At 38.5% G+C, this 24726-nt stretch overlaps 1 protein-coding gene across 4 annotated transcripts; it reads right to left on the reverse strand.

Moving 5' to 3' along the window:
- Positions 1-12279: 12279 nt before the first annotated feature.
- On the reverse strand, positions 12280-20137 carry LOC131343464 (BOLA class I histocompatibility antigen, alpha chain BL3-7-like). Of its 4 annotated transcripts, none has more exons than XM_058375174.1 (7): positions 18900-20137; positions 17988-18269; positions 17803-17901; positions 17460-17653; positions 16938-16991; positions 15827-15907; positions 12280-13380 (listed from the first exon to the last, which is right to left on the reverse strand). In XM_058375174.1, exons 1-4 carry the CDS (start codon positions 18988-18990, stop codon positions 17610-17612), a joined length of 516 nt encoding a protein of 171 aa, XP_058231157.1. In that variant the 5' UTR covers positions 18991-20137; the 3' UTR covers positions 12280-13380; positions 15827-15907; positions 16938-16991; positions 17460-17609. The 4 variants fall into 4 exon arrangements, with proteins under 4 accessions (XP_058231157.1, XP_058231159.1, XP_058231158.1 ...); XM_058375176.1 differs by having other exon boundaries at positions 16938-17120; XM_058375175.1 differs by lacking the exon at positions 12280-13380 and having other exon boundaries at positions 15478-15907.
- Between the last annotated feature and the right edge of the window lie 4589 nt (positions 20138-24726).

Consider the following 24726-nt stretch of genomic DNA (forward strand, 5'->3'; position numbering starts at 1 on the left):
CATATCACTCATTAACACTAACTCAACACACACACACACATTAACACTAACTTAACACACACACATTAACACTAACTCAACACACACACACACACATTAACACTAACTCAACACACACACACACATTAACACTAACTTAACACACACACATTAACACTAACTCAACACACACACACACACACATTAACACTAACTCAACACACACACACACTAACACTAACTCAACACACACACACACATTAACACTAACTTAACACACACACATTAACACTAACTCAACACACACACACACACATTAACACTAACTCAACACACACACACACATTAACACTAACTCAACACACACACACACATTAACACTAACTCAACACACACACACACACATTAACACTAACTCAACACACACACACACACACATTAACACTAACTCAACACACACACACACATTAACACTAACTCAACACACACACACACATTAACACTAACTCAACACACACACACACATTAACACTAACTCAACACACACACACACATTAACACTAACTCAACACACACACACACACATTAACACTAACTCAACACACACACACACACACATTAACACTAACTCAACACACACACACACATTAACACTAACTCAACACACACACACACACATTAACACTAACTTAACACACACACACATTAACACTAACTCAACACACACACATTAACACTAACTTAACACACACACATTAACATAACCTGAATACACACACACACACATTAACATAACCTGAATACACACACACACACACACACATTAACATAACCTGAATACACACACACATTAACATAACCTGAATACACACACACACACATTAACATAACCTGAATACACACACACACACATTAACATAACCTGAATACACACACACACACATTAACACTAACTCAACACACACACACACACACATTAACACTAACTCAACACACACACACACATTAACACTAACTCAACACACACACACACATTAACACTAACTCAACACACACACACACATTAACACTAACTCAACACACACACACACATTAACACTAACTCAACACACACACACACATTAACACTAACTCAACACACACACACACACATTAACACTAACTCAACACACACACACACACACATTAACACTAACTCAACACACACACACACATTAACACTAACTCAACACACACACACACACATTAACACTAACTTAACACACACACACATTAACACTAACTCAACACACACACATTAACACTAACTTAACACACACACATTAACACTAACTCAACACACACACACACACATTAACACTAACTCAACACACACACACACACACATTAACATACCTGAACACACACACACATTAACATGCCTGAACACACACACACACACATTAACATGCCTGAACACACACACACACACATTAACATGCCTGAACACACACACACACACATTAACATGCCTGAACACACACACACACATTAACATGCCTGAACACACACACACAAACACACACACATTAACATGCCTGAACACACACACACACACATTAACACTAACTCAACACACACACACACATTAACACTAACTCAACACACACACACACATTAACACTAACTCAACACACACACACACACACACTAACATACCTGAACACACACACACACACATTAACATAACCTGAATACACACACACACATTAACACTAACTCAACACACACACACACACATTAACACTAACTCAACACACACACACATTAACACTAACTCAACACACACACACACACACATTAACACTAACTCAACACACACACACACACACATTAACACTAACTCAACACACACACACACACATTAACACTAACTCAACACACACACACACACATTAACACTAACTCAACACACACACACACACACATTAACACTAACTCAACACACACACACACATATTAACACTAACTCAACACACACACACACACACATTAACACTAACTCAACACACACACACACACACATTAACACTAACTTAACACACACACACACACACATTAACACTAACTCAACACACACACACACACTAACACTAATCACTAAAAATCTGATAATTATACCAAGGCCTGGCTGAATACTTGATTCTGTTTGGCTGGATCATGTATGTTAAAACCACTGAATGTACATGTAGTAACAGTCAGTTTAATCACCATTGCAAATTAATGCACTGGCCATAAACAACTGTAACCATAATAACATTCAGTTAAACTTCTACCTTCTTTATTAGAAGAGAAGTGGCCCAATGCAGGTAACTCACACACAGTCTCTCTGTCTTTTTCTCTTTTTAAAAAATTCTTTTTATAATAAATTCAAATTAATGTCATCTTCTCACAGTATTTTATCACTGCTTATGATTTAAAGTGGACAGAATTCTAACTCTAATAACCGTTATAAATTAACTAACAAAAATGAACAGTTATTAACTTTGCTTTATGTGGAGTGTCTTTGCCTCCATGTTGTGCATTAAAATTCAGTAGTAAACGCCATGAATAATCCCTTACATATATATGAATAATAACAACAACAATAATAATAATAATAATAATAATAATAATAATAATAATAATAAACTATTATCATTAATATGGATAGTAATATTAATTAATATTCATATTATTCTTATTATTATTATTTTGCTCTTGCTGAGAAATTAGCACAAAGTCTTTATTATCTCCTGCATCAGTAAATCCGATTTCTCTGTAATTTTATATAAAAGTGTTTCTCTGACCTTTCAGGATTCAGCGCTCGCTCACATACAGCACTCTCTCCTCCTTCAAGCTGCTGTGCTGAATCACGCAGGTGTAGGTGTGTTTCTGCAGATCCTCAGCTGGGACTTTCAGAATGCTTCTCTTCTGGAAGCTTCCATCCTGGTTGGGTAACGTCTCTCTGAGCTCCACGTCCTCGTTCACGTCCTCTCCGTCCTTCCTCCAGGAGATCATCACCTGTTTGGGGAAGAAACCTGTAGCGTGACACACCACCTCTGGAGAAGGCGAGTGTTTCTCCTCATGTGAACCCTGATGAGGAATAATCTGTATTCCTGCTGAGGACGTTCTTCATCAAGTTTCCACCAGTTTATGTGTTTTAGTGAAGATGGAGACACTGTGCTGCCAACAGTGCTGCCCCCCAAATCATTGTCACCAGTAAAATTTTTCAGGACCAAGGTTCAAATGCTTCAGTCTGTAATTAAAATGTTCCATGTTAATTCCCTAACACATCTACTTACACACATATTGATCACATTTCGAATAAGAAAGAACTGTCATATTATAAGTAATAGCTCACCTGCGTTTTGAGGCTATGCATCTGATATTTCATCACCTCACCTCCGGATTTTTTGGGTCAAATTTGTTCGTTCTTTTGTCACGTAACATCCTAAACTAAGCTCTGCCATGCCGTCTCCTGTATACCCAACAGAATGATTCATCTCCCGCGCCTTCGGTTCGAGTCATTCGTTCACCACGTAACAGCCCCGTATGGCAACGCAGTCGGAAACAGAAAAGATTAGTTCACCTTTCGAGTCTTCGGGTTCGAGTCTTTCGTTCATCACCTGACAGGCCCGTAAGCTCATTATTAATAGAGAAGCATGTGTAATATTAATTTATGACTGTTATAATTAACTGTATGCAAACAATTGTTTATTTTCATAGCTATGTGACTGGCTCCAAAGTCATTTTAATGACAAGAGGACTTCAGAGAATTGTTGCACGGAATAAAAGAAAACCCTGCGAATGTGAACCAATTAAAAAACTAGTGGACACCCTTATTGAGAAGCTGGCTGATGCTACTTGCTTGGACCCAAGCTTCAAAAAGCAAGCATTTGTCAACCACCAGGCTGCAGAGGAAACAGTGAAGAGGATTACAGGAGCTGCAGCAGCTGTTAACCAAACTCAGAGCGAAGAGGAGAATCCTCCAGATTCTGGTCTGACTGCCAATACAGGGGCCATGTTTTGGGAAGACTTTGATGAAAGGGAAGCAAGCTTGAGGCCTTCTGCTACCACTTCACATACATCCGATGCAATGATGGAGATGTGGGCATACTTTGCGGAGCCACTCTTACCTCACACATCGGTCCCTCTGGTATGGTGAAAGATGTTCTCCTGTGTACAAAAGCCTTTCTGAGATCATGAAGGCAAGACTTTGCATTGTGGCCACATCTGTGCCATCTGAAAGATTTTTTTCTAAAACTGGCCAGATTATCTCTGATAGAAGAAACAGGCTCAGCCCATCCAAGGTATGTTACAAAGGTGTAGGTTACACAGGCAATCTATATTATTAAATAACTGCATATGGATTAAAAACAACACTCAGATTTATGCATGAATTTATACATTTCTATTTTCTACACTGCAGGGTTAGCTAATGTTTATTCAGATAAATAATACAAAGAATAAATAAACAGTAAGTTAATAAATAAAATAAAAAGTAAGTAGATAAATAAGAAAGAAAGATTTTCCCTGATGAAGTTTAAAGCATTAACCAACTCTTTATTAAAACATTTAGTGTAATGGAAAAGAACCATAATGACAGATATTCACACATTTATAGTTTGTAAGAAATAAAAAGCTATAATGCATCACGTAACAGTAAGAGTAAAAAAACTGTAAGGAGGGTTGAGAATGAACTCATTTCTGTATCCAATAAAGCGGTCATGTCACGGTACAAACCCGAAGACTCAAACCCGAAGACTCGAACCCGAAGACTCGAACCCGAAGACTCGAACCCGAAGACTCGAAAGGAGAACTAATCTTTTCTGTTTACTGATCTTGTGATGTTGCGCATGCGCGGTCAACACAAAATGAACGAATCACTCCCCGAGACGACTCGATGTTCTCGAGTCATGGGAAAGATTCATTTAAAATGAACGAATCGTTTGTGAATGACACATCACCTCTCCAAACAGATCCAACATACTCGGCAAATGAAACAACGCTTGTCTACATTATTTATACTCCAGGCACACAACATGTATACAAAATTTTAATAAACCTTTAATAATATGTTTGAATAAAGGTTGAACACGATACGTAACCTGGACCTGCCATTAGGCTTAAATAAAATCTACAAAACGCACTCAGTTGGTATTACCTGAAGCCTACAAGGCAGTGTCTGTCAAACTTTGTGTAGTTTATATATGCCATTTTATATATGTGGTAAATAACTAAACATGTTATAGTATATTTAATGAACATATACAATCAAATAGAACAAGCGATACTGCTGCGCAAAATCTCATGGGTTTCTTGTATTGTCTTTAGAGTCTAGCCTTATAATTTACTTTTATTTAATATGATTAAAGTTACTGAACTTACCCGCTAATGTACAATTAACAGAAAGGGTAAGAAGGAGTAGAGTTTTCATAATTATTCCGTGAGCCATCTCTCAGCGCAAACTTTACACAAAAAAAGGGAAAAAAAAAGAAAACAAGTATCCATGATAATCGCTTTATTCTTCTTTTTTCCTTTTTTTCTTCATTACTTCCTCATCAATCCCCTGTACCTCTGCTACGGAGCAGAAGTTAAGTCCAGGTAAATTGAGACAGTAATTAGCCAGAACAGAAAAAGACCAATCCGAATTCAGGATTCAGTCGCATCATCAGCTGCGTGCAGGTGACCTTAGTGTCTGGTAGGGGTGGGCGTGGTAACATTCAAAGCCGTAGAAAAAATGTCTTGTGTCAGATGGATCTTGTTACGGAAGCCCAGAGAGGCCATGTGATATTAATTTTGCTTTTGTTTTCTCATGATCTAGACTTAATTTTCTCGTGATCTCGAGATAACAAAAGTTGTTTTCTCGTGATCACAACACAATCAGAACCACGGCCCTCAGGTCATTGAGGTTCTGGGGTGCAGGGTTACGAGCCTCTACACGGAGTCTCGGCTGATCCCATAGGTTTTCTATGGGATTCAGGTCTGGAGAAAGTGCAGGCCACTCCATTTGAGGTACCCCAGCCTCCAGCAGCCGTTCCCTAATGATGCGACCTCGATGAGCTGGAGCATTGTCGTCCATGAAGATGAAATTAGGCCTGTGTTGTTCATGCAGGGGCACAATGACTGGATTAATGATGTTATTCAGGTAGTATTGGCTTGTCACTGTACCATTCACAAGATGTAGGGCAGTTCTGTATTGAGTAGACACACCTGCCCAGACTGTAACACCACCACAACAGTGGCTGATGCATAGCGCTCTCCTTGACGTCTCCAACATCGTTGGCGGCCATCATTTCTGCTCAACGTGAATGGACTTTCATCAGAGAACAGCACTGAGGCCCACTGGTCCCTCGTCCAGCGTAAATGCTCCCTGGCCCGACGCCTGTGTCTGGTGGTGTGGTCAGGTACCCTTGCAGGTCGTCTAGCACGCAGACCACACTGATGTAAATGGTTTCGAATGGTCTGATGTGACACTTGGGTGCCTCTCACCTCCCTTAAATGTGCCTGGAGTTGAGTTGCATTCTTCATCCGGTTCCACAGGGCACTGTTCACAGTGAAGCAGTCATCAACGTGGGATGTGGCCAAAGGACGTCCACTTCTACACCTTTCTGTGACTCTTCCAGTCTCTCTGTATCTCTGTCCCAACCTGCTGATGACACTCTGTGACACTCTAAGCTCAGTGGACACTTCCCTCTGAGAACATCCTGTTTGAAGCCTCACAATGGTGAGGTACTGTTGATCAATTATTAGGTGTGGTCTTGGTCTCATGATGTCAAAATGTGAACAGCATGATGAAGAGGACTGTTTAAATACCAATTCTAAAGGAACCAGAAAATTTATTGGTGGATTCATGGATCAAACACCAGTTGTGAATTTTGCCGTTAAGCACCTTGTTAGAGAACAGCAAGTTCTGCAGAAAGTACTGAAACACTGAACAGTTGGACATGTGCATTCAAAAGTGTAGAGAAGGTCAAAATAAGTTCACCTGGAAAGGTTATAGTGCATTTTAGGTGCATCCTGAAATTTCACCCGAAAGACCAATATCCTTAACTTTTTGTGAGTAGTGTATATTGCAATCGCACTAAAGAGACATCAAGAAAGTATGAAAGAAAATTTCATTAACAAAGAACTGTGAACATGGGACAGACGAATAAAATGTGCAGCAGTGGAAGGAACAAGATATGGAAGCCCAGAGAGGCCATGTGATATTATTATTTTTGCTTTTGTTTTCTCATGATCACGACTTAATTTTCTCGTGATCTCGAGATAACAAAAGTTGTTTTCTCGTGATCACAACATAATCAGAACAGCGGTGAAGTTAGTTTGATATTCGGACATTAGACAGACATTCGGAAGCGCTAGTTTAGGGACCGTCGACAAATTTCTGTACAACTGAAATGTGGTATTTGTTACTTAACTGACTACGTTCCCCAGTTATTCTAATTTCTTCTTAAATATACACATGGCATGCGGCATTGCAAACAGCATTTGTTTATTTATAAATAAAAATTTAATTAATTGATAGTATTAATTATGTATCATGTACATAGTATTATTATGTGATTTGCTATTACTAAATAATTTTTTAATAAAAAAAACTATTTCTTCAATAGCTTCTAGGTCATGTGACCCTGTGACCCAAATCTAGTACTAAAATGACCTACTTGGACACCTCCACAAGGTACACCTCTTTGTTATTCCAAAAGTTTCTTCTTTTATTTTTAATTTTTATTTAAAAAAAACACTATTTCTTTAATAGCTTCTACGTCATGTGACCCTGTGACCCCAAACTAGTACTAAAATAATCTACTTGGACACCTCCACAGGGTACACCTCTTCTTATCCCAAAAAATGTCTTCATTTATTTTTCTTCATTTGTTTTTCTTCATTTGTTTAACTCCTTGCTTATATAAATAAACATGATTATCATGATTACACACCGTTCTTTAGTGTTATTACACAATAGTCTTCTTAAACACACAAGCAGCACTTCCATATTTTTTTTCTGGCTGTTTGAAGCTGCAAAGTGCCACACTGGACCTGTTATATACATACATATACATACACATACATACATTATATATATATATATACATACACACACACACATACAGTGAGTACACCCCTCACATTTTTGTAAATATTTTATTATATCTTTTCATGTGACAACACTGAAGAAATGCCACTCTGCTCCAGTGTACAGTAGTGAGTGTCCAGCCTGTATAACAGTGTAAATTTGCTGTTCCCTCAAAATAACTCAACACACAGCCATTAATGTCTAAACTGTTGGCAACAAAAGTGACTACACCCCTAAGTGGAAATGTCCAAATTGGGCCTAAAGTGTCAATATTTTGTGTGGCCACCATTATTATTTTCCAGCACTGCCTTTACCAGAGCTTCACAGGTTGCCACTGGAGTCCTCTTCCACTCCTCCATGATGACATCACAGAGCTGGTGGATGTTAGCGACCTTGCGCTCCCCCACCTTCCGTTTGAGGCCCCACAGATGCTCAATAGGGTTTAGGTCTGGAGACATGCTTGGCCAGTCCATCACCTTTACCCTCAGCTTCTTTATCAAGGCAGTGATTGTCTTGAAGGTGTGTTTGGGGTCATTATGTCCTTAGTCTGCTTGTCTTCAGCAAACTGTATCCAGGCTTTCTTGTGCATCATCTTTAGTAGATCATCTTTCCTTCTGGGATGACAGCCATGCAGACCAATTTGATGCAGTGTGTGGCGTATGGTCTGAGCACTGACCGGCTGACCCCCCACCCCTTCAACCTCTGCAGCAATCAGCACTCATACGTCTATTTCCCAAAGACGACCTCCGGATATGACGCTGAGCACGTGCACTCAACTTCTTTGGTGGACCATGGCGAGGCCTGTTCTGAGTGGAACCTGTCCTGTAAAACCGCTGTATGGTCTTGCCCACCGTGCTGAAGCTCAGTTTCAGGGTCTTCTATCTTCTTATAGCCTAGGCCATCTTTATGTAGAGCAACAATTCTTTTTTTCAGATCCTCAGAGAGTTCTTTGCCATGAGGTGCCATGTTGAACTTCCAGTGACCAGTATGAGAGAGTGTGAGAGCGATAACACCAAATTTAACACACCTGCCCCCCATTCACACCATGTAACACTAACAAGTCATATGACACCGGGGAGGGTAAATGTCTAATTGGGCCCAATTTGGACATTTCCACTTAGGGGTGTAGTCACTTTTGTTGCCAACAGTTTAGACATTAATGTCTGTGTGTTGAGTTATTTTGAGGGAACAGCAAATTTACACTGTTATACAGGCTGGACACTCACTACTGTACATTGGAGCAGAGGGTCATTTCTTCAGTGTTGTCACATGAAAAGATATAATAAAATATTTACAAAAATGGGTGTACTCACTTTTGTGAGACACTGTATATGTGTGTGTGTGTGTGTGTGTAATATAAGTGTAAATATATATATATATATATATATGTGTGTGTGTGTGTGTGTGTGTGTGTGTGTATGTATGTATGTATGTATGTATGTGTATGTATATAACAGGTGCAGTGTGGCACTTTGCAGCTTCAAACAGCCAGAAAAAAAAAAATAGCAATGATGGGCCCTCGCACTATGGGTCATCACTACACGGTGCCATCGCCACCCAGGTGCACCAGACACAGTGAGCACAGTGGGTACATGCATTAAAAGGGGAAATACCAAAAGGACAAGAGTGACAATTTGGGTGTAATGAAAGTGATCACAGCAAAGTCCACTGATGGCAAAACAAAAACTGACTTTCCTTCTAAATAATATAAGGACAAAAGGGACAGTTTGGGTGTAATGAAATAGATCATAGCAATGTCCAGTGATGTCCAAAGGGACAATGACTCTCCCTCTAAACTATATTACTATATCAGTTTATTTTTATATATATATATATATATATATATATATATATATATATATATATATATATATATATATATATATATATATATATATATATATATATACACTATATTGCCAAAAGTATTCTCTCACCTGCCTTGACTCACATATGAACTTAAGTGACATCCCATTCCTAATCCATAGGGTTCAATATGACGTCGGTCCACCCTTTGCAGCTATAACAGCTTCAGCTCTTCTGGGAAGGCTGTCCACAAGCTTTAGGAGTGTGTTTATGGGAATTTTTGACCATTCTTCCAGAAGCGCATTTGTGAGGTCACACACTGATGTTGGACGAGAAGGCCTGGCTCTCAGTCTCCACTCTAATTCATCCCAAAGGTGTTCTATTGGGTTGAGGTCAGGACTCTGTGCAGGCCAGTCAAGTTCATCCACACCAGACTCTGTCATCCATGTCTTTATGGACCTTGCTTTGGTCACTGGTGCACAGTCATGTTGGAAGAGGAAGGGGCCAGCTCCAAACTGTTCCCACAAAGTTGGGAGCATGGAGTTGTCCAAAATGTCTTGGTATGCTGAAGCATTCAGAGTTCCTTTCACTGGAACTAAGGGGCCAAGCCCAGCTCCTGAAAAACAACCCCACACCATAATCCCCCCTCCACCAAACTTTACACTTGGCACAATGCAGTCAGACAAGTACCGTTCTCCTGGCAACCGCCAAACCCAGACTCGTCCATCAGATTGCCAGATGGAGAAGCGCGATTCGTCACTCCAGAGAACGCGTCTCCACTGCTCTAGAGTCCAGTGGCGGCGTGCTTTACACCACTGCATCCGACGCTTTGCATTGCACTTGGTGATGTATGGCTTGGATGCAGCTGCTCGGCCATGGAAACCCATTCCATGAAGCTCTCTGCGCACTGTTCTTGAACTAATCTGAAGGCCACATGAAGTTTGGAGGTCTGTAGCGATTGACTCTGCAGAAAGTTGGCGACCTCTTCGCACTATGCGCCTCAGCATCCGCTGACCCCGCTCCGTCAGTTTACGTGGCCTACCACTTCGTGGCTGAGTTGCTGTCGTTCCCAAACACTTCCACGTTCTTATAATACAGCTGACAGTTGACTGTGGAATATTTAGGAGTGAGGAAATTTCACGACTGGATTTGTTGCACAGGTGGCATCCTATCACAGTTCCACGCTGGAATTCACTGAGCTCCTGAGAGCGACCCATTCTTTCACAAATGTTTGTAAAAACAGTCTGCATGCCTAGGTGCTTGATTTTATACACCTGTGGCCATGGAAGTGATTGGAACACCTGATTCTGATTATTTGGATGGGTGAGTGAATACTTTTCGCAATATAGTGTATCCTTAACTTTTTGTGAGTATTGTATATATAATTTTTGAATAAATTGTTAATTCACTCGTTCTGATAATGGCTGAAAATTATATTATTCACTATTACAAACAAAAATCAGATCTCTGAAACATTTTTGGTAAACATACATTAGAAAATACAATTAATCTCACGTTGTAGTAAATAATAATAAATAAACTTAACTAACACATTTTTATTAGGTTACCAATACCAAATGATAAAAAATGTTAGCAGTTAGGTCTAAAAGATTGCGGAAATTGGTTTGTTTGTTTGTTGTAATGGAAGCCAAGAAAGAGAAAGAATACAATGTGTTCTCCTTTTAACATGTTGGCGTTCTTTCTTAGCCTATAGCAATACAGACAAACACACTGCATCAACAGTTACCAGGTGGAAATGACAAGAGCATGTTAGCAGCTGAAAGTGTTCTTGTGAAGGTTCGGTTTATTATTTCTGAATCCCCCTGGGTTATGGTATATATACTTATCTGACCACTGAAAAAGCAAACGGTTAAATGAACATTTTATACTAGACTTTACATTATAGGATTGAAGAGAATTTCATCAGAATAGAAAATAAATATAATAAAAGAATAAAACTTGTCAGGACCTGCTGTTGGTGTAATAAACAGGTTGGTGTAATGTGGGGTAGTGTGTTTTTAGTGCCAAAACATTAAACGTTGTGATAATAAAGATGCGAGTTTAATGCAAAATAAGATATTTAATGCAACAGTAATTGTGTCAATATAAATTGTTTAAGCCATTTTTATTAGACATGGCATAATACCTATTCTTCTTTCTTGATAACAATTAAAAAATATATGGTGAATATTTTTGCTTACAGCTTTTACACAAAAAAGATTTACAATGAAAAATAAATATAATAAAGTATAAATATAATTTCCAAAAAGAATTTTTTTTTTTTTTTAAATAGTCTCTTTATATGAAACATTTTCAGTACCAAAAAAAGTCTTTTTTTTCTTTTTTTTTCATTTTTTTACAGGCTATGATCATATTCATTCTTTCTTTCCCCTCTAATATATGACACATTTTCCTGTTGGTATCAGCCCAGTCTTAAACCTGGGTATCAGATCAGTGCCATCTTTAGTTTAATATGTTCAGTTTTTTTCTTCTAACACTTAATCATATTTAAAATGTACATTTTTTCTGCAGGGGGTAGCACAATTGCCTTTGACCACATTTGCCTCTGGGGTTTGGGGTTAGAATCCCACCTCCTCCCTATGTGCACAGATGTACTCCCCATGCTTCAGTGGTTTCCTCCAGGTACTCTGGTTTCTGGAGACAAGCATTGTAGGCTGATTGGCATCTTTGATTGTCTATAATGTGTATGAGTGTGTGTATGATTGCCCCCCCACCCCAGGTATAGGCTCCAGGTTATAATCACTACTGAAAATGTATGGATTTGTTGTGCAAAACAGTTTTGTAGTTCCAATGCTACATGTGATAAACAAGAGCATGGTACTTTTGCAGGCAGACCACTCAAACCCCAGTTACACCCACACTGGACCTTATTGTTGGACTGAACCACGATGTCTTGCTGAAACTATTCACAACATTCACGAATTAATAAAAGAAAAACTTTAATTTTTTTGACATATTACTGTTTTATAAGAAAAACACAACAATATAAACTTCAGGCTGGTAACAGAAATTTGTGTACCAAAAATCTGTACTAGAATTTAAAATTATTTAAAATTTAAAACAAACCCCAGCCAAATCAGCCTTGTCTATTTTATTGTATACTGTACATAGTTTTTCTATAATTTTTTTTTTAATTAAAATAATGTTAATGTATAAAAACAAATAAGATTAACAGCCTCAAAGTCCTCAAATGGTCAATGACTAGTCGAGTTGTAATACAGATTTGGATTTGGTCAGGTATTTCAATTTAGATTTGTAAGGAGTACTTGTAAGGTCTTGAAAAAACTTTACAACATTTGATACTTGAACGCAATTGAAAAAAAATGCTATATGGTATTATATAAAAATGTAACACTGGCTAATATCTAACAGATGAATATAATACATGTGGGTCCTCCATTTCACAGTGTCTCATTGTCCTCTTGGTTTTCTTATTAGTGAGCAGCGTAATTTACAGAGTCAGACTCCTGATCCTGCAATGACACAAAGATCATGTTAGAGGTTTTCTTGAATATTTCTATCAAGGTGGAGTAAGGTACAGTTTACAGTATAGTCATAATTGTATTGATTTTTTTTTTTTGGGGGGGGGCAGTAAGGGTGCAAGATTGTCCCTCTGTTTACCCTCTTTCTATGGTTTCTATGGTTCAATAGCAGAACAAGACAGATGTTGAAAAACTTGCTCTGCTGTTGTGTGTGTTCCTGGGTTTGTACCTATTAATGAGGTTATTAGAAATAAACTGTAAATGGCAGGGTGTTCAAGACCAGATATAAATATGGTTGGCCTACTACAGCTTAGTAAGAGAGAGACTAGAGAGAAGTCTCTTAAGCCCTCTAGTGTCTTGTTGCAGATCATGTTCGACCCTCAATTAATTTTTTTTCATAGCACAGAAGCAGACATTTTCTCTTGTCTGGGCATACAGCTGTTACTCTGCCTGTCCTCTTCAGCTGTCAGACACTAACCTAGCCAGATCTGATCTCTTTCAGGGTCTAATGACCGCCTAAACCCTAAATACCTGTCATACATTAATAAAATAAATGTTTATTATCGGAGTGTTCTATTAAAAAACTTTAAAAGGTAAGTGGATATAAAATACGTATGCTTGAAAGTAAAGTTAAAATTTTAAATTTAAAGATTCCATAAAATGTAAAATGAACCAAATGTATTGTACTGTCTGTGTGCCTTTGGGTTAAAATGACAAGAACTTCAGTTTTGTTAATAGAACTAAAATAATTTAATTTTTGTTAATAGAACTAATCTAAATCACTAAATTAAAAAAAGAGCATCCTTTGTTCCTACAAACGGTATTGATCCAAAAAACTGTATGATGGATGCCCTTTTACAAACAGTCGACTCAGCAAGGGCTTGAATAATTGTGTACTGCTCATGTCAAATAAATATAAATATAAACTATATAAATATGGTTGTTGAGGGTCACTCTGTTGTGATCAGTACAATAATGAAGAATAAAATCAGAATCAGAATCAGAAAAAGTTTTATTGCCAGGTACAGCAAAGGGTCAGCAAAGAGCATTTTACAGGAATTTGTCTTGGTGTCAGGTGCGCACATATACACAGGTATGAAATGTCTGTACAAATGTACACAATTTTAGAAAAAAGCTAGAATAAGTTAAATAAATACTGTATAAAGTGACTTGCATGAGAAGAAGTGCAACAGAATGTAAAAAGTGAAAGTGACTGTCCAGACATATATACAGATGTGAGGTATGTACACAGTGTAGAATGAGATAAGTATTGTGTACAAAAGTGTGAGTTTGAATGAACAGTAGTGCAAATTAGAATGTGGGTCCGGGTTGGGGGGGGTTTGGTCATCTGGGGTAAGTGAATATATGCTATTATTCAAGCCCTTGCTGAATTGATTGATTGTAAAAGGGCATCCTTCATGTCAGTACAGTTATTAGGAACAAAGGATGCTCTTTTTTATTTCAGTGATTTATTTTATTTCTTTTAACCAAAATTACATTCTTGAAGCAAAGAACGAAATGACATTTTAGTGAGGTTTTCAGATCTTTAACCCTTCAGTGTTTGTTTTTGAAAAGCAAAGAGTACAAGCATTGTTTCTGTGGTTTCGATGCAGCATGTTGGGTGTGAGGTGGTGAGGGTGCTGCAATGCAAAAGGCAAGAGTTTTGTGGTCGGAAAATATTTAAGCCACTAGATACATCTTGCGAAATGGACAAAAGGCTGCATGTGCTTCAATAAAAACATGTGGTTTATGGCCTGACTGATCTGTAAACAACTCTGAATAAAACTAATTGAAAAGAGATGAGTCAATAATTATGCTAGTGTTGTAGAAGAAATAAAACTCAAGATACAGAAATTCTACTCTATAAGGTGTCGGTGTTATAGGATTTATGGAATTGAAGTATGTTTCTCTTTTAACACAGAGAGTAATGCCATCTGAAGTCATAGCCTCTGTCTATGTTATGTCCTTGATAGACGACCAGCAGTTTGTAACCATACAGAGAAAGTGTACTGCAAACCCTCTACAGGGTGTCCCATAAGTTGGGAGAGATGACTCCACGTGTGTGTTTACAAAAAAATGACAATCATGTACAGGATTTTTTATTTATTTATTTATTTTTTTTGCTGTACATTTTTTGTGTGGCCCTCAGTAAACCACTGTCTACGATCTAAGACTAGCTATGGAAAATAAGGTTTGTCTGAGTGGTTTCGATTCAGCAAGTAGCAGCAGAACTTTGTTTGTGGTGGTGGAATAAACATAGCTGAGCATCAGCTTTGCGGTTGGAAAATATTAAAACCACTGTGCATGCAATCAGTTCTCTGAAATGGACAGATGCTTTTTTTCTGAGCAAAGACATGTGATTGGCTGTGTGGCTGTCTGTACATGTTTCAGACTCCTAGGAAGAAAAACAGCCCAATGCAGCCCAATACCTGATTACCTCTTTCAGCTTTGCAGTGACACTGGGGATGACAGTTTAATCTACAGCTTTCTGTGACCTCTGGCTGTTCAGTGTAGGAGCCTGTAAGGTAAAAATGTAACATTAAAACATTGCACCTGCACACAGGTGGAGATCTTACACCAAAACAGTGACACGAGATGTGATTCCCCAGTTCCGTCCCATGGGAAATGCTCCAGATCCACTGTAACCCTGATCAAGCGGTTACTAAAGATGACGGAATGAATTAAAAAATAAATGAATATTCTGGAGTTTATGGAAACATGGAATTACAAGTACATTTGCAAGTAGAGTTCTTTTTTGCTCCTGCGTACTGACTTAAATGAAGGAAATGTGACACACTGAAAGAAGATTTATAGAAGCTTTAAGAAGACTTTAACCACATGGTTGTTGGTACCAGAGGAGCTGTATTGTGTATTTCAGTAAACTAATTATCTCATACACAAAATGCTGCAGAAAACAAAACAAAACAAAAAAAATCTAGTGAGAAGCAGCACCACAGGAGAATGAGCTTCCTCTCATTTTTTAAATGGATGAAACCCTCAACTGTAAAGCTGAAATTCTCTTGGTGACAATTCTTCACCACCATTTCTCTCATCTTCCTTTCTCCCAACCCCTAAGCCCCACCTCCTGTTGACTTCCCCCTGTTGGTCAACTACTACCCTTTCATGCAATTTCACGGCAACAATTTAAAGACTTGTTGAGATTTTTGCCTAAAAATAGCGACCTAGTTTTTATAGCGACCAATCACATGGTATCTAATCTAACTGAATTTTACTGGTGTAGGTTTTTCTCATGCATTAAGGAAAGTGAAGTGAAAACATTGGACTGTGGACTGTGGTGTGACACTTTTTCAACTGCTTCATCCAGACATAACCTACAAACCGTCAGGAGACACACACACACACACACATACACAATGAGGATGTGTGCATTTAAACAGTCATGATAGAGTGAAAGATGTAGGACTGTGTGCTTTCTATGAAAGACACATTTTATTGCTGGTGTCAGTGTAAACATGTGCATTCATTTATAATAATAATAATAATAATAATAATAAAAACAGAACCACCATAATTCCTTTCATACTTACCTCTAAATTGGAGATCCTGGAACTGAGCCTGTCTCTCTGCCCGTGGATCTCCAGCTACGTGAGAGACAGACCACAAGCAGTATGAGTGGGAAAACCTGTCCAACCTCACACAGGATCTGTCATGATTCTGTCACATCAACATCATGGTGGAGGAGGAGCTTCTTCCCACAGGCTTTGCTGGACCTCAACCAGGACAAGAACACCTAGAGCTTGGATTCTTTTTGACTTGTCATATAACACCTATTACTGCACTGGATTTATGCACACCTCACTTTGGGGCTTTATATCCGCATTATATCTGCACACCCATTGCACACATCTTGCACTTTAATCAATACTATATTCATAATCATTTTCATTTTCAATCATTTCTAGCAGAAAGGAGGAGATGGAAATGATGTGTGTGTGTAACAGGAGTGTGATACACACACTCCTGTTACACACACACATCATTTCCATCTCCTCCTTTCTGCTAGAAAAACACAAAGAAATGAACAGGATCAGAGCTGAGATTTAATTTACCTCATGTCATGTCAGGAGGAAACACAGTCATGCTTTAAGTGTTGTTGGTGGAAGAATGTCCTTCAGGGGGTGTAAAATATTCAAATCCATCACAAAGTGGATAAAACCCTGCTAATAAATAATATAGTGGTTTTAAACATGGTTTATGGATCAGAAAGGTTTATTACAGGGTTCGGGTGGAACAGGTCTGAAGTCTGAAACACAGATGATGGACAGACAGTTATTTATCAGTTCATCAGTTCAGATTAAAAACAAGCAAAATATTCATCAAATCTCCTTCAAGAATTAGAAAGTGTAAATCTGTTCTCTGAAAACTTCACATCTGCCTCCTTCCTCCTCTCACCAGAGTTCTTCCTCTTCCAGACCATAATTCCAGCAACAACGGCAACGAGAACAATGAGAGCCACGAGAACACCAACGATGATAGGCATCAGTCCTCCACCTGTTAAATCAGCACAGAGTCTTTATTATCTGCTGCATCAGGAAATCAGATTTATTGTTTATACTGTATGTGGAGTTGATCAGGACCTTTTGGTACTTCTAGCACTAACTCCTCCTTCAAGCTGCTGTGCTGAATCACGCAGGTGTAGGTGTGTTTCTGCAGATCCTCAGCTGGGACTTTCAGAATGCTTCTCTTCTGGAAGCTTCCATCCTGGTTGGGTAACGTCTCTCTGAGCTCCACGTCCTCGTTCACGTCCTCTCCGTCCTTCCTCCAGGAGATCATCACCTCTTTGGGGAAGAAACCTGTAGCGTGACACACCACCTCTGGAGAAGGTGAGTGTTTCTGGATCACTGATGCTGTAGGAGGATCTGAAGAGACACACAGAGACAGACATAATAAAGCCCATATTGTGTGTGTGTGTGTGTGTGTGCGTGTGCAGCCCTTGATGTAGAGATGATAAAGTGCTGTAGAGGTTAGAGAACAGATTACAGACCTTTACGCTCCAGAGTCTCTCTGCCATAAGACACATACTTATTTAACCACTCAGTACACTCTTTCTCCAGGTATTACTTCCGGCCTTCTGTCATAACAAAATTATTATCCCACATCTGTTTGGTGAACACAGCTTGTGGTTTAGCTGCAGTCCATGTGAGAGTTTTCAGAAACTCACTGATGAAATCATCCCCATCATAACCATCCTGTCTATATCCTCTAAAAGTCCCGTCATCATCATGGAGCTCACAGCTGTACAACACCTGCACTGTGTAAACTCTTGCACACACACACACATACACACACAGCTACTGTTGTCACTTATACAGTATACAGGGACGACACAGAACACACAGTGGTTAGTGGGACATTATCACGGTTACTAGGAAATATAGTTAGTTTTATTATGCATGCATAGCAGTTAGCATAATGTTTGCAAATGCATGTGTGTGTGAGTGTGCTAGTGATTAAAACTGTTTGTGTGTGAGTGTGATTGTGTGTTTCACCTTTAGTCTGATTAAAATTCTGCATTACTGTAGCCACATGGACTTTGTAGATCTCCTGAATAAACTGACACTCGTGTCTCTTCTCCCACATTCTTCTGTATCCACTCTGTCTCTGGGATCATTTTCCTGATGTTACTGCCATAACCTCCTAAGACCTGAGCTTGCATTTTAGATTTCTTCTACCTATTTGGGGTTAGGAGGAACCAATAAATATAATGACCAGATATTACCGTTTAAAATGAAGCCACTTCTTTTCTGTACAACAGGTTCCAGTTACAAAGAATGAAGTATTATGATGCACACAACCAAAAACGTGATGTCCTCTAATGAGGGCGCCAGGTTGTAGGAGGATAATACACAAACTGTCCTCCATCCACCTGACCCACCAGAGTGAATTCTGGGAAATTTATTCCTGTAACTGCAGTGTAGAAATACTGAAGCGTGTGTGTGACTGTAAAAGAGTAAAAACACACATTAACACTACATCACTAGGTACCACAGCACATCTGAGGTCTTGTGGAGTTCAGGTCCCAATGACTTATTTTGGTGGCCCAAGTGGAATATATACAATATTAGACAGGTGGTTTTAATATTAAGGCTGATTGGTGTAAACAAAAATTAACCAATTAGTTATGTGATAAAATGAGACAGAAATGACAAGAATAACAGAAAAAGTGTTAGAAGAGGAGACGGATACAGATGCAGTTAAGTCTTATATCTTATTTGAAGAGTATTTGAAACAAATCCATAAAGTGAATCGAACTCGTGAATAGCACACAGATCGAGGTAGGCTATCAACAAATAAAAATATTAGGGGTAATTCTAATTTTGAGGGGGAAATAAATCTTAGCAGCGAATAAAGAATTTCAATATACAAATCAATCAAGCGGATAATAGGACACAGGCGGAAGGCAACCAATGACCAGACACGGGAAAAGACAAGACATACTTGACCATGAAAACAAAACACACGTGGCAACGTAAAGAAACGCACAACAACCCGGAAGTAGGCGCTGAAGTGCGGCGATGATCGCATGCAGCGCGAGGCGCGAGTGGAAATACTTTAATATTACAGAGTAAATAAATATAGTAAAGATTTATAGAGTAAATACAGAAAACCATACAGCTGATGAAAGATGAAGAGAAAATGTGAAGAAAATCAGAGCTTTCTTAACTGCGCTGCAGCGAGACATCTCACAGTGTCACATCTGATCCACTACAACACACAATAATGTCTTATTTACTCATTCAATCTGCAGATTTATCCACATTTTAACCCAAATTATCCCGTGTACAGATGGAACGTTTCACCTCTATAGGGGGTGGTGGGGTCAACGTTCTGACCAATCAAAATTCTGGATTCGGTCGCGTCACCAGTTTTCAGAGGAAAACTGCGAAGTGCTGAAAGTAGGAAGTAGTTTTATATTCATTATTTCAACCATTACCTGGCAGAATAGCTTTTTTCCCCCTGTGTCCTGATTTTCCAGCAAAACTCCTTGATTTGACCAAATAAAAAATGAAATGAATTCATAATCTGCAAATGATCCAAATTGCAGCGGTGTGACTTGTTTTCAACCTGCCTATGTTCTCCCACACCACCCCACTGCTGCGCTCCCACACTGGCCTCAGACTCAAAACACTGACGCTTGCCTACAAATCCAAGAATGGACCAGCACCATCTTCCCTCAAAGCTCTTATCACACCCACACTGCACCTCACTCCCTCAGATCTACTAGCACTGCTCAACTGGTCCCACCATCTCTCAGGCTAAGAGGTAGGTCTACATCCAGACTCTTCTCTGTTCTGGCACCAAGGTGGTGGAATGAACTTCCCCTAGATGTCCGAATAGCTGAGTCACTGGTTCTTCAAAGTTTTTAGGCTAATGATATCCTAATTGACGTTCCTAATCCTAATTGATGACCTACTGACGTAGTGTATTCATAGATAGAGACTTCAAAGCACATTTGCTCTGGATAAGAAATGTAAATGTAAATGTAAATGAAATATTCTCAAGAGCAGAGGAAAATCTGGATTAGACCATAAAGGGGTAAATGAGGACAATCTGACTGTCCTCTGATGTCTCAGTTCTTCTAGTTGGTTTCCATACTTTAATAGTGTTTTATATAATGCACTCTTCTTGCAGTATCTTATGCATTTTTAATATTTTGTATAAATTTTGTGTTTCACTATTTGTCCTAGTGGAGTGATTCCTTGTAATTCCTAAACAGTTCTTCTGTTCTTCTTCTTTCACATTTTAATCACATCCTGATTGCTTCATTTCAAAATCCATTGTGGTTGTGTACAGAGGCAAAATTATGTCACTGTTCAACTATTCATGAACCTGACAGTATAAAGATAAAGATGAGGATGATTCTGGAAGCTTGTTTCAGGTTGTGATGTCATCACTACAACCAGCACATTCTGAAGTTAGCCTCTGTTACCTAATTACATTGAACATTTCCATTTCATTTACAGAATTCAAACGTGTGCATTCTGAAGGAATGAACTGAGCTGCACTGAACTACAGAGAGAAAGAGAGAAAGAGAGGAGAACAAACGAGCAAAAAACATGAAGGAGAAATGTTTGTGCAAATGTCAAGTCGTTCAAAATAAAAATTGAACTTTAATATATACAGTTTTTACAGCCTGCTGCACTTTAATGCCATTGATAGAGTTTTGTTATTAGACGTTAACTGCTGAAGACATCCACTGCATGAGAGAGTAAGAGGAAGAGCTCGGGTTTGAAGTGTTTGCTTTCATCTTGCTGCGATTTCATGACTAAAGAGCTATGACTAGTAACTTTACAAGACAGAGAAATCTCACACACTGCTTTCCAGTAAGTTTTCATGGTGCTGAGTAAAAGCATTAGGAGGTCATTGTTGGTTCTTGTGTCACTTCCTGTCTGATTCTCTGCAGTATGTCTCCTATAGTGTGTTCAGTTGAGGCCTGAATATATCTGAACAGGTGAAACAGAGAAGATCACACAGTGGCTCATGATCTAAAGCCTGTCAGGTTATTTACAGTAAACCCAGATCATTACAGCTTCATTTCACACAAGGAAAAATGCAGGGGATCTACAGGAGACCTGAAACAACTTCCAGGAAATCAGAAATAGTTTATTTTTCGACATTTCTGAAATTCCTGCAGTATTTTTTACGAATGTTTTGACACTAGATGGCGCTTTAACACTGACTTTGAATTACGCTGAACTACATGCATCTTAATGTTGAATTCTGATCTCTGCCACTAAAATAAGACTTTGTAATTAAGACTAAATCTCACAGTCTGTAGGATTATTCTTTATTTGTGTTTATTTTGTGTGGATTTTTCATCATTAAAGTTTTGTATAGAACTGATTTAAACTTTTCACCACACATATGAACACAAACCCAGAACCCAGTCACACGTCACCAAGAATGGACCAGTGAACTGGACTACAGGAGGGCCCAAGGAGTCAGAACCTGTGTGTAAAGTCACCTTTAACTACAGAGTCAAAGGGTTTAAACATTTTCCTGAACAGCTGAAGAAATCTTCTACACAATAAATCTGAAGACATTTTATAATCCGTCTTGAAATTTACAGAAATACTGAAACTGAACAAATCAGAGTGAATTATTTAGGATCTGAGCTTATACAGGTAAACTCCTAACTTTACACACAGAGATTAGTGTTTACTGAAACTTTGGGAGCGTAAAAAATCATTAATAACTAATAAACCGGAGGTTTACAGAGTTACAGGTTAGAAATATCTTCAGTGGTGAAGTCACGTGATCAGAGGGTTGTTTAGTGATTAATCACAACGTGCTCACCGTCCGACTGTTAATCACGTGACTTCCTGTCACTGAACCGCTCTGACAGTGAAATGAAAACAAACTGAAACTCGGGGAATAAACGCAGTAAACACCTGGATGACGTCACTGAATAATTACACCTTTTCAGAATAAAGATTAAAAAAACTATTTATTTTCTAGAAAATATGGGAAGGCAATGCTTCTCTTCTGGAAGCTTCCATCCTGGTTGGGTAACGTCTGTCTAACCTCCACGTCCTCGTTCACGTCCATTCGCTGCATTAGTGTATCTATATTGGCCTTAAGGGGGCGCTGTTCATCCTGGGGGAAAGAAAGAAGAAAATGGGGGGGGGATACAGAATAAAATAATTTGTCAAATCATATCCTGTGGCACTGTTTTGATATATTCATATAGATATACCATAAAAAAAATCCCACATACAACCTTCTCCAGCTTAACACAGTTATGGACCTATTCGATTTGAAAAACAGAGCTGAATATAATGTATGCCATGTCTGATTTTCAATGTTTTTAAAGACTTTTTTACATTTTTCTTGTAAATTTATGATCAAAACTTCCTTTTTTTATTTTCAAACATTTTCATACTATTAAAATTTGTAATAAATGTGGGTTTAAATAATTTTTTAATAAAAACACTTTGTATTATAGACTAGACTATCAACTGAAAGAAAGTTATGTCATACTTTAAGTGCTTAAAACACTTTTTCAAGAACCATTAATGCTTTTGTGTTTTCTCTCCCTTAGAATTTGCACAAAAACACACATACAAAACTGTAATCCCTGGGTCTTCCATGGTCTGAGAATTTAAAAGATACTACAAAAATGCACAGAAAACCCAGGATGGACTGTATTTTTTATTTTATTAGATTAATGTTGATGCTTCTGCTAGAGATGATGTATGCAGCCTTCTCGCTTTAGTAATGGCATTCATTGTCACTGCATGAAATACCTGTCTTTGATGCAACGCTCTGTTAAACTGTGTTTCTGCATAATATTGATGGTTTCCAAAGCCATGGTGTCATAATGATGGTATTAAGAGGTGGACTGATTCAGATAGGACACCACTGAAGGCCTAGGTGTGTAACGCATGGCACGCCAATGGTTTTACAGAGTGGTGGAGTGATTGATTTATTTATTTATTTGTAACTTTGTCAGATTTGGCCTTATTACAGCTTTAGTGTTAAACTTTAATATTATAGCGTAAATAAATGTAGTAGGAAATCAGAGATCACCATCACTCTGTGTCACATCTGATCCACTAAACACTCAAAAAACACACTAAGCACTAATCTCTTATTTAACGAACAGATTTACAAATTTATCTCCACTTTAACACAGTTTAACAGTGTAAGAGAAAGTCACTGATCCTGCTGATCCGGTGTTTAGCAGAAACGTTCCTCCACTCTGACCAGAATTCAGAATTCAGGAGTCGTGTCACCAGTTTCTGAGGAGATTTGCAGGATGATCCTGAATGTAAAAGCAGGAGATGAAGAAGGAGAAAAGAGTTTATGATCACCACTTTTTACATTTTCATCTATTTTTAATAAAAAATGTTGCAATAAATAATCAACAATAAATGATAAACACAATAATATTATTTTCTTTAGCTATTATTATCAGTTAATAATAACTCACTTTAAATATAAACTCGGCATGTGTTAATATTTTGACTGTAAATCCAGTAAAGCGTGAATGTAATCTTATATATTCTGTGCTTTTATTGTGAAAGAGCTGTTATAAAGGATCAGCTCATGACACTGGGCTTGTTGTTGAGTGTTTGCAGGTACAGAAGATGAGTTGAAGTGGAAATGTGGAGAGGGATGGAGGTTGGGGTGGAGGATGGAGAGGGATGGAGGTTGGGGTGGAAATGTGGAGAGGGATGGAGGTTGGGGTGGAAATGTGGAGAGGGATGGAGGTTGGGGTGGAAATGTGGAGAGGGATGGAGGTTGGGGTGGAGGGTGGAGAGGGATGGAGGTTGGGGTGGAAATGTGGAGAGGGATGGAGGTTGGGGTGGAAAT

Source organism: Hemibagrus wyckioides, linkage group LG22 (assembly GCF_019097595.1).
Source record: "Hemibagrus wyckioides isolate EC202008001 linkage group LG22, SWU_Hwy_1.0, whole genome shotgun sequence".
Taxonomy (NCBI): domain Eukaryota; kingdom Metazoa; phylum Chordata; class Actinopteri; order Siluriformes; family Bagridae; genus Hemibagrus; species Hemibagrus wyckioides.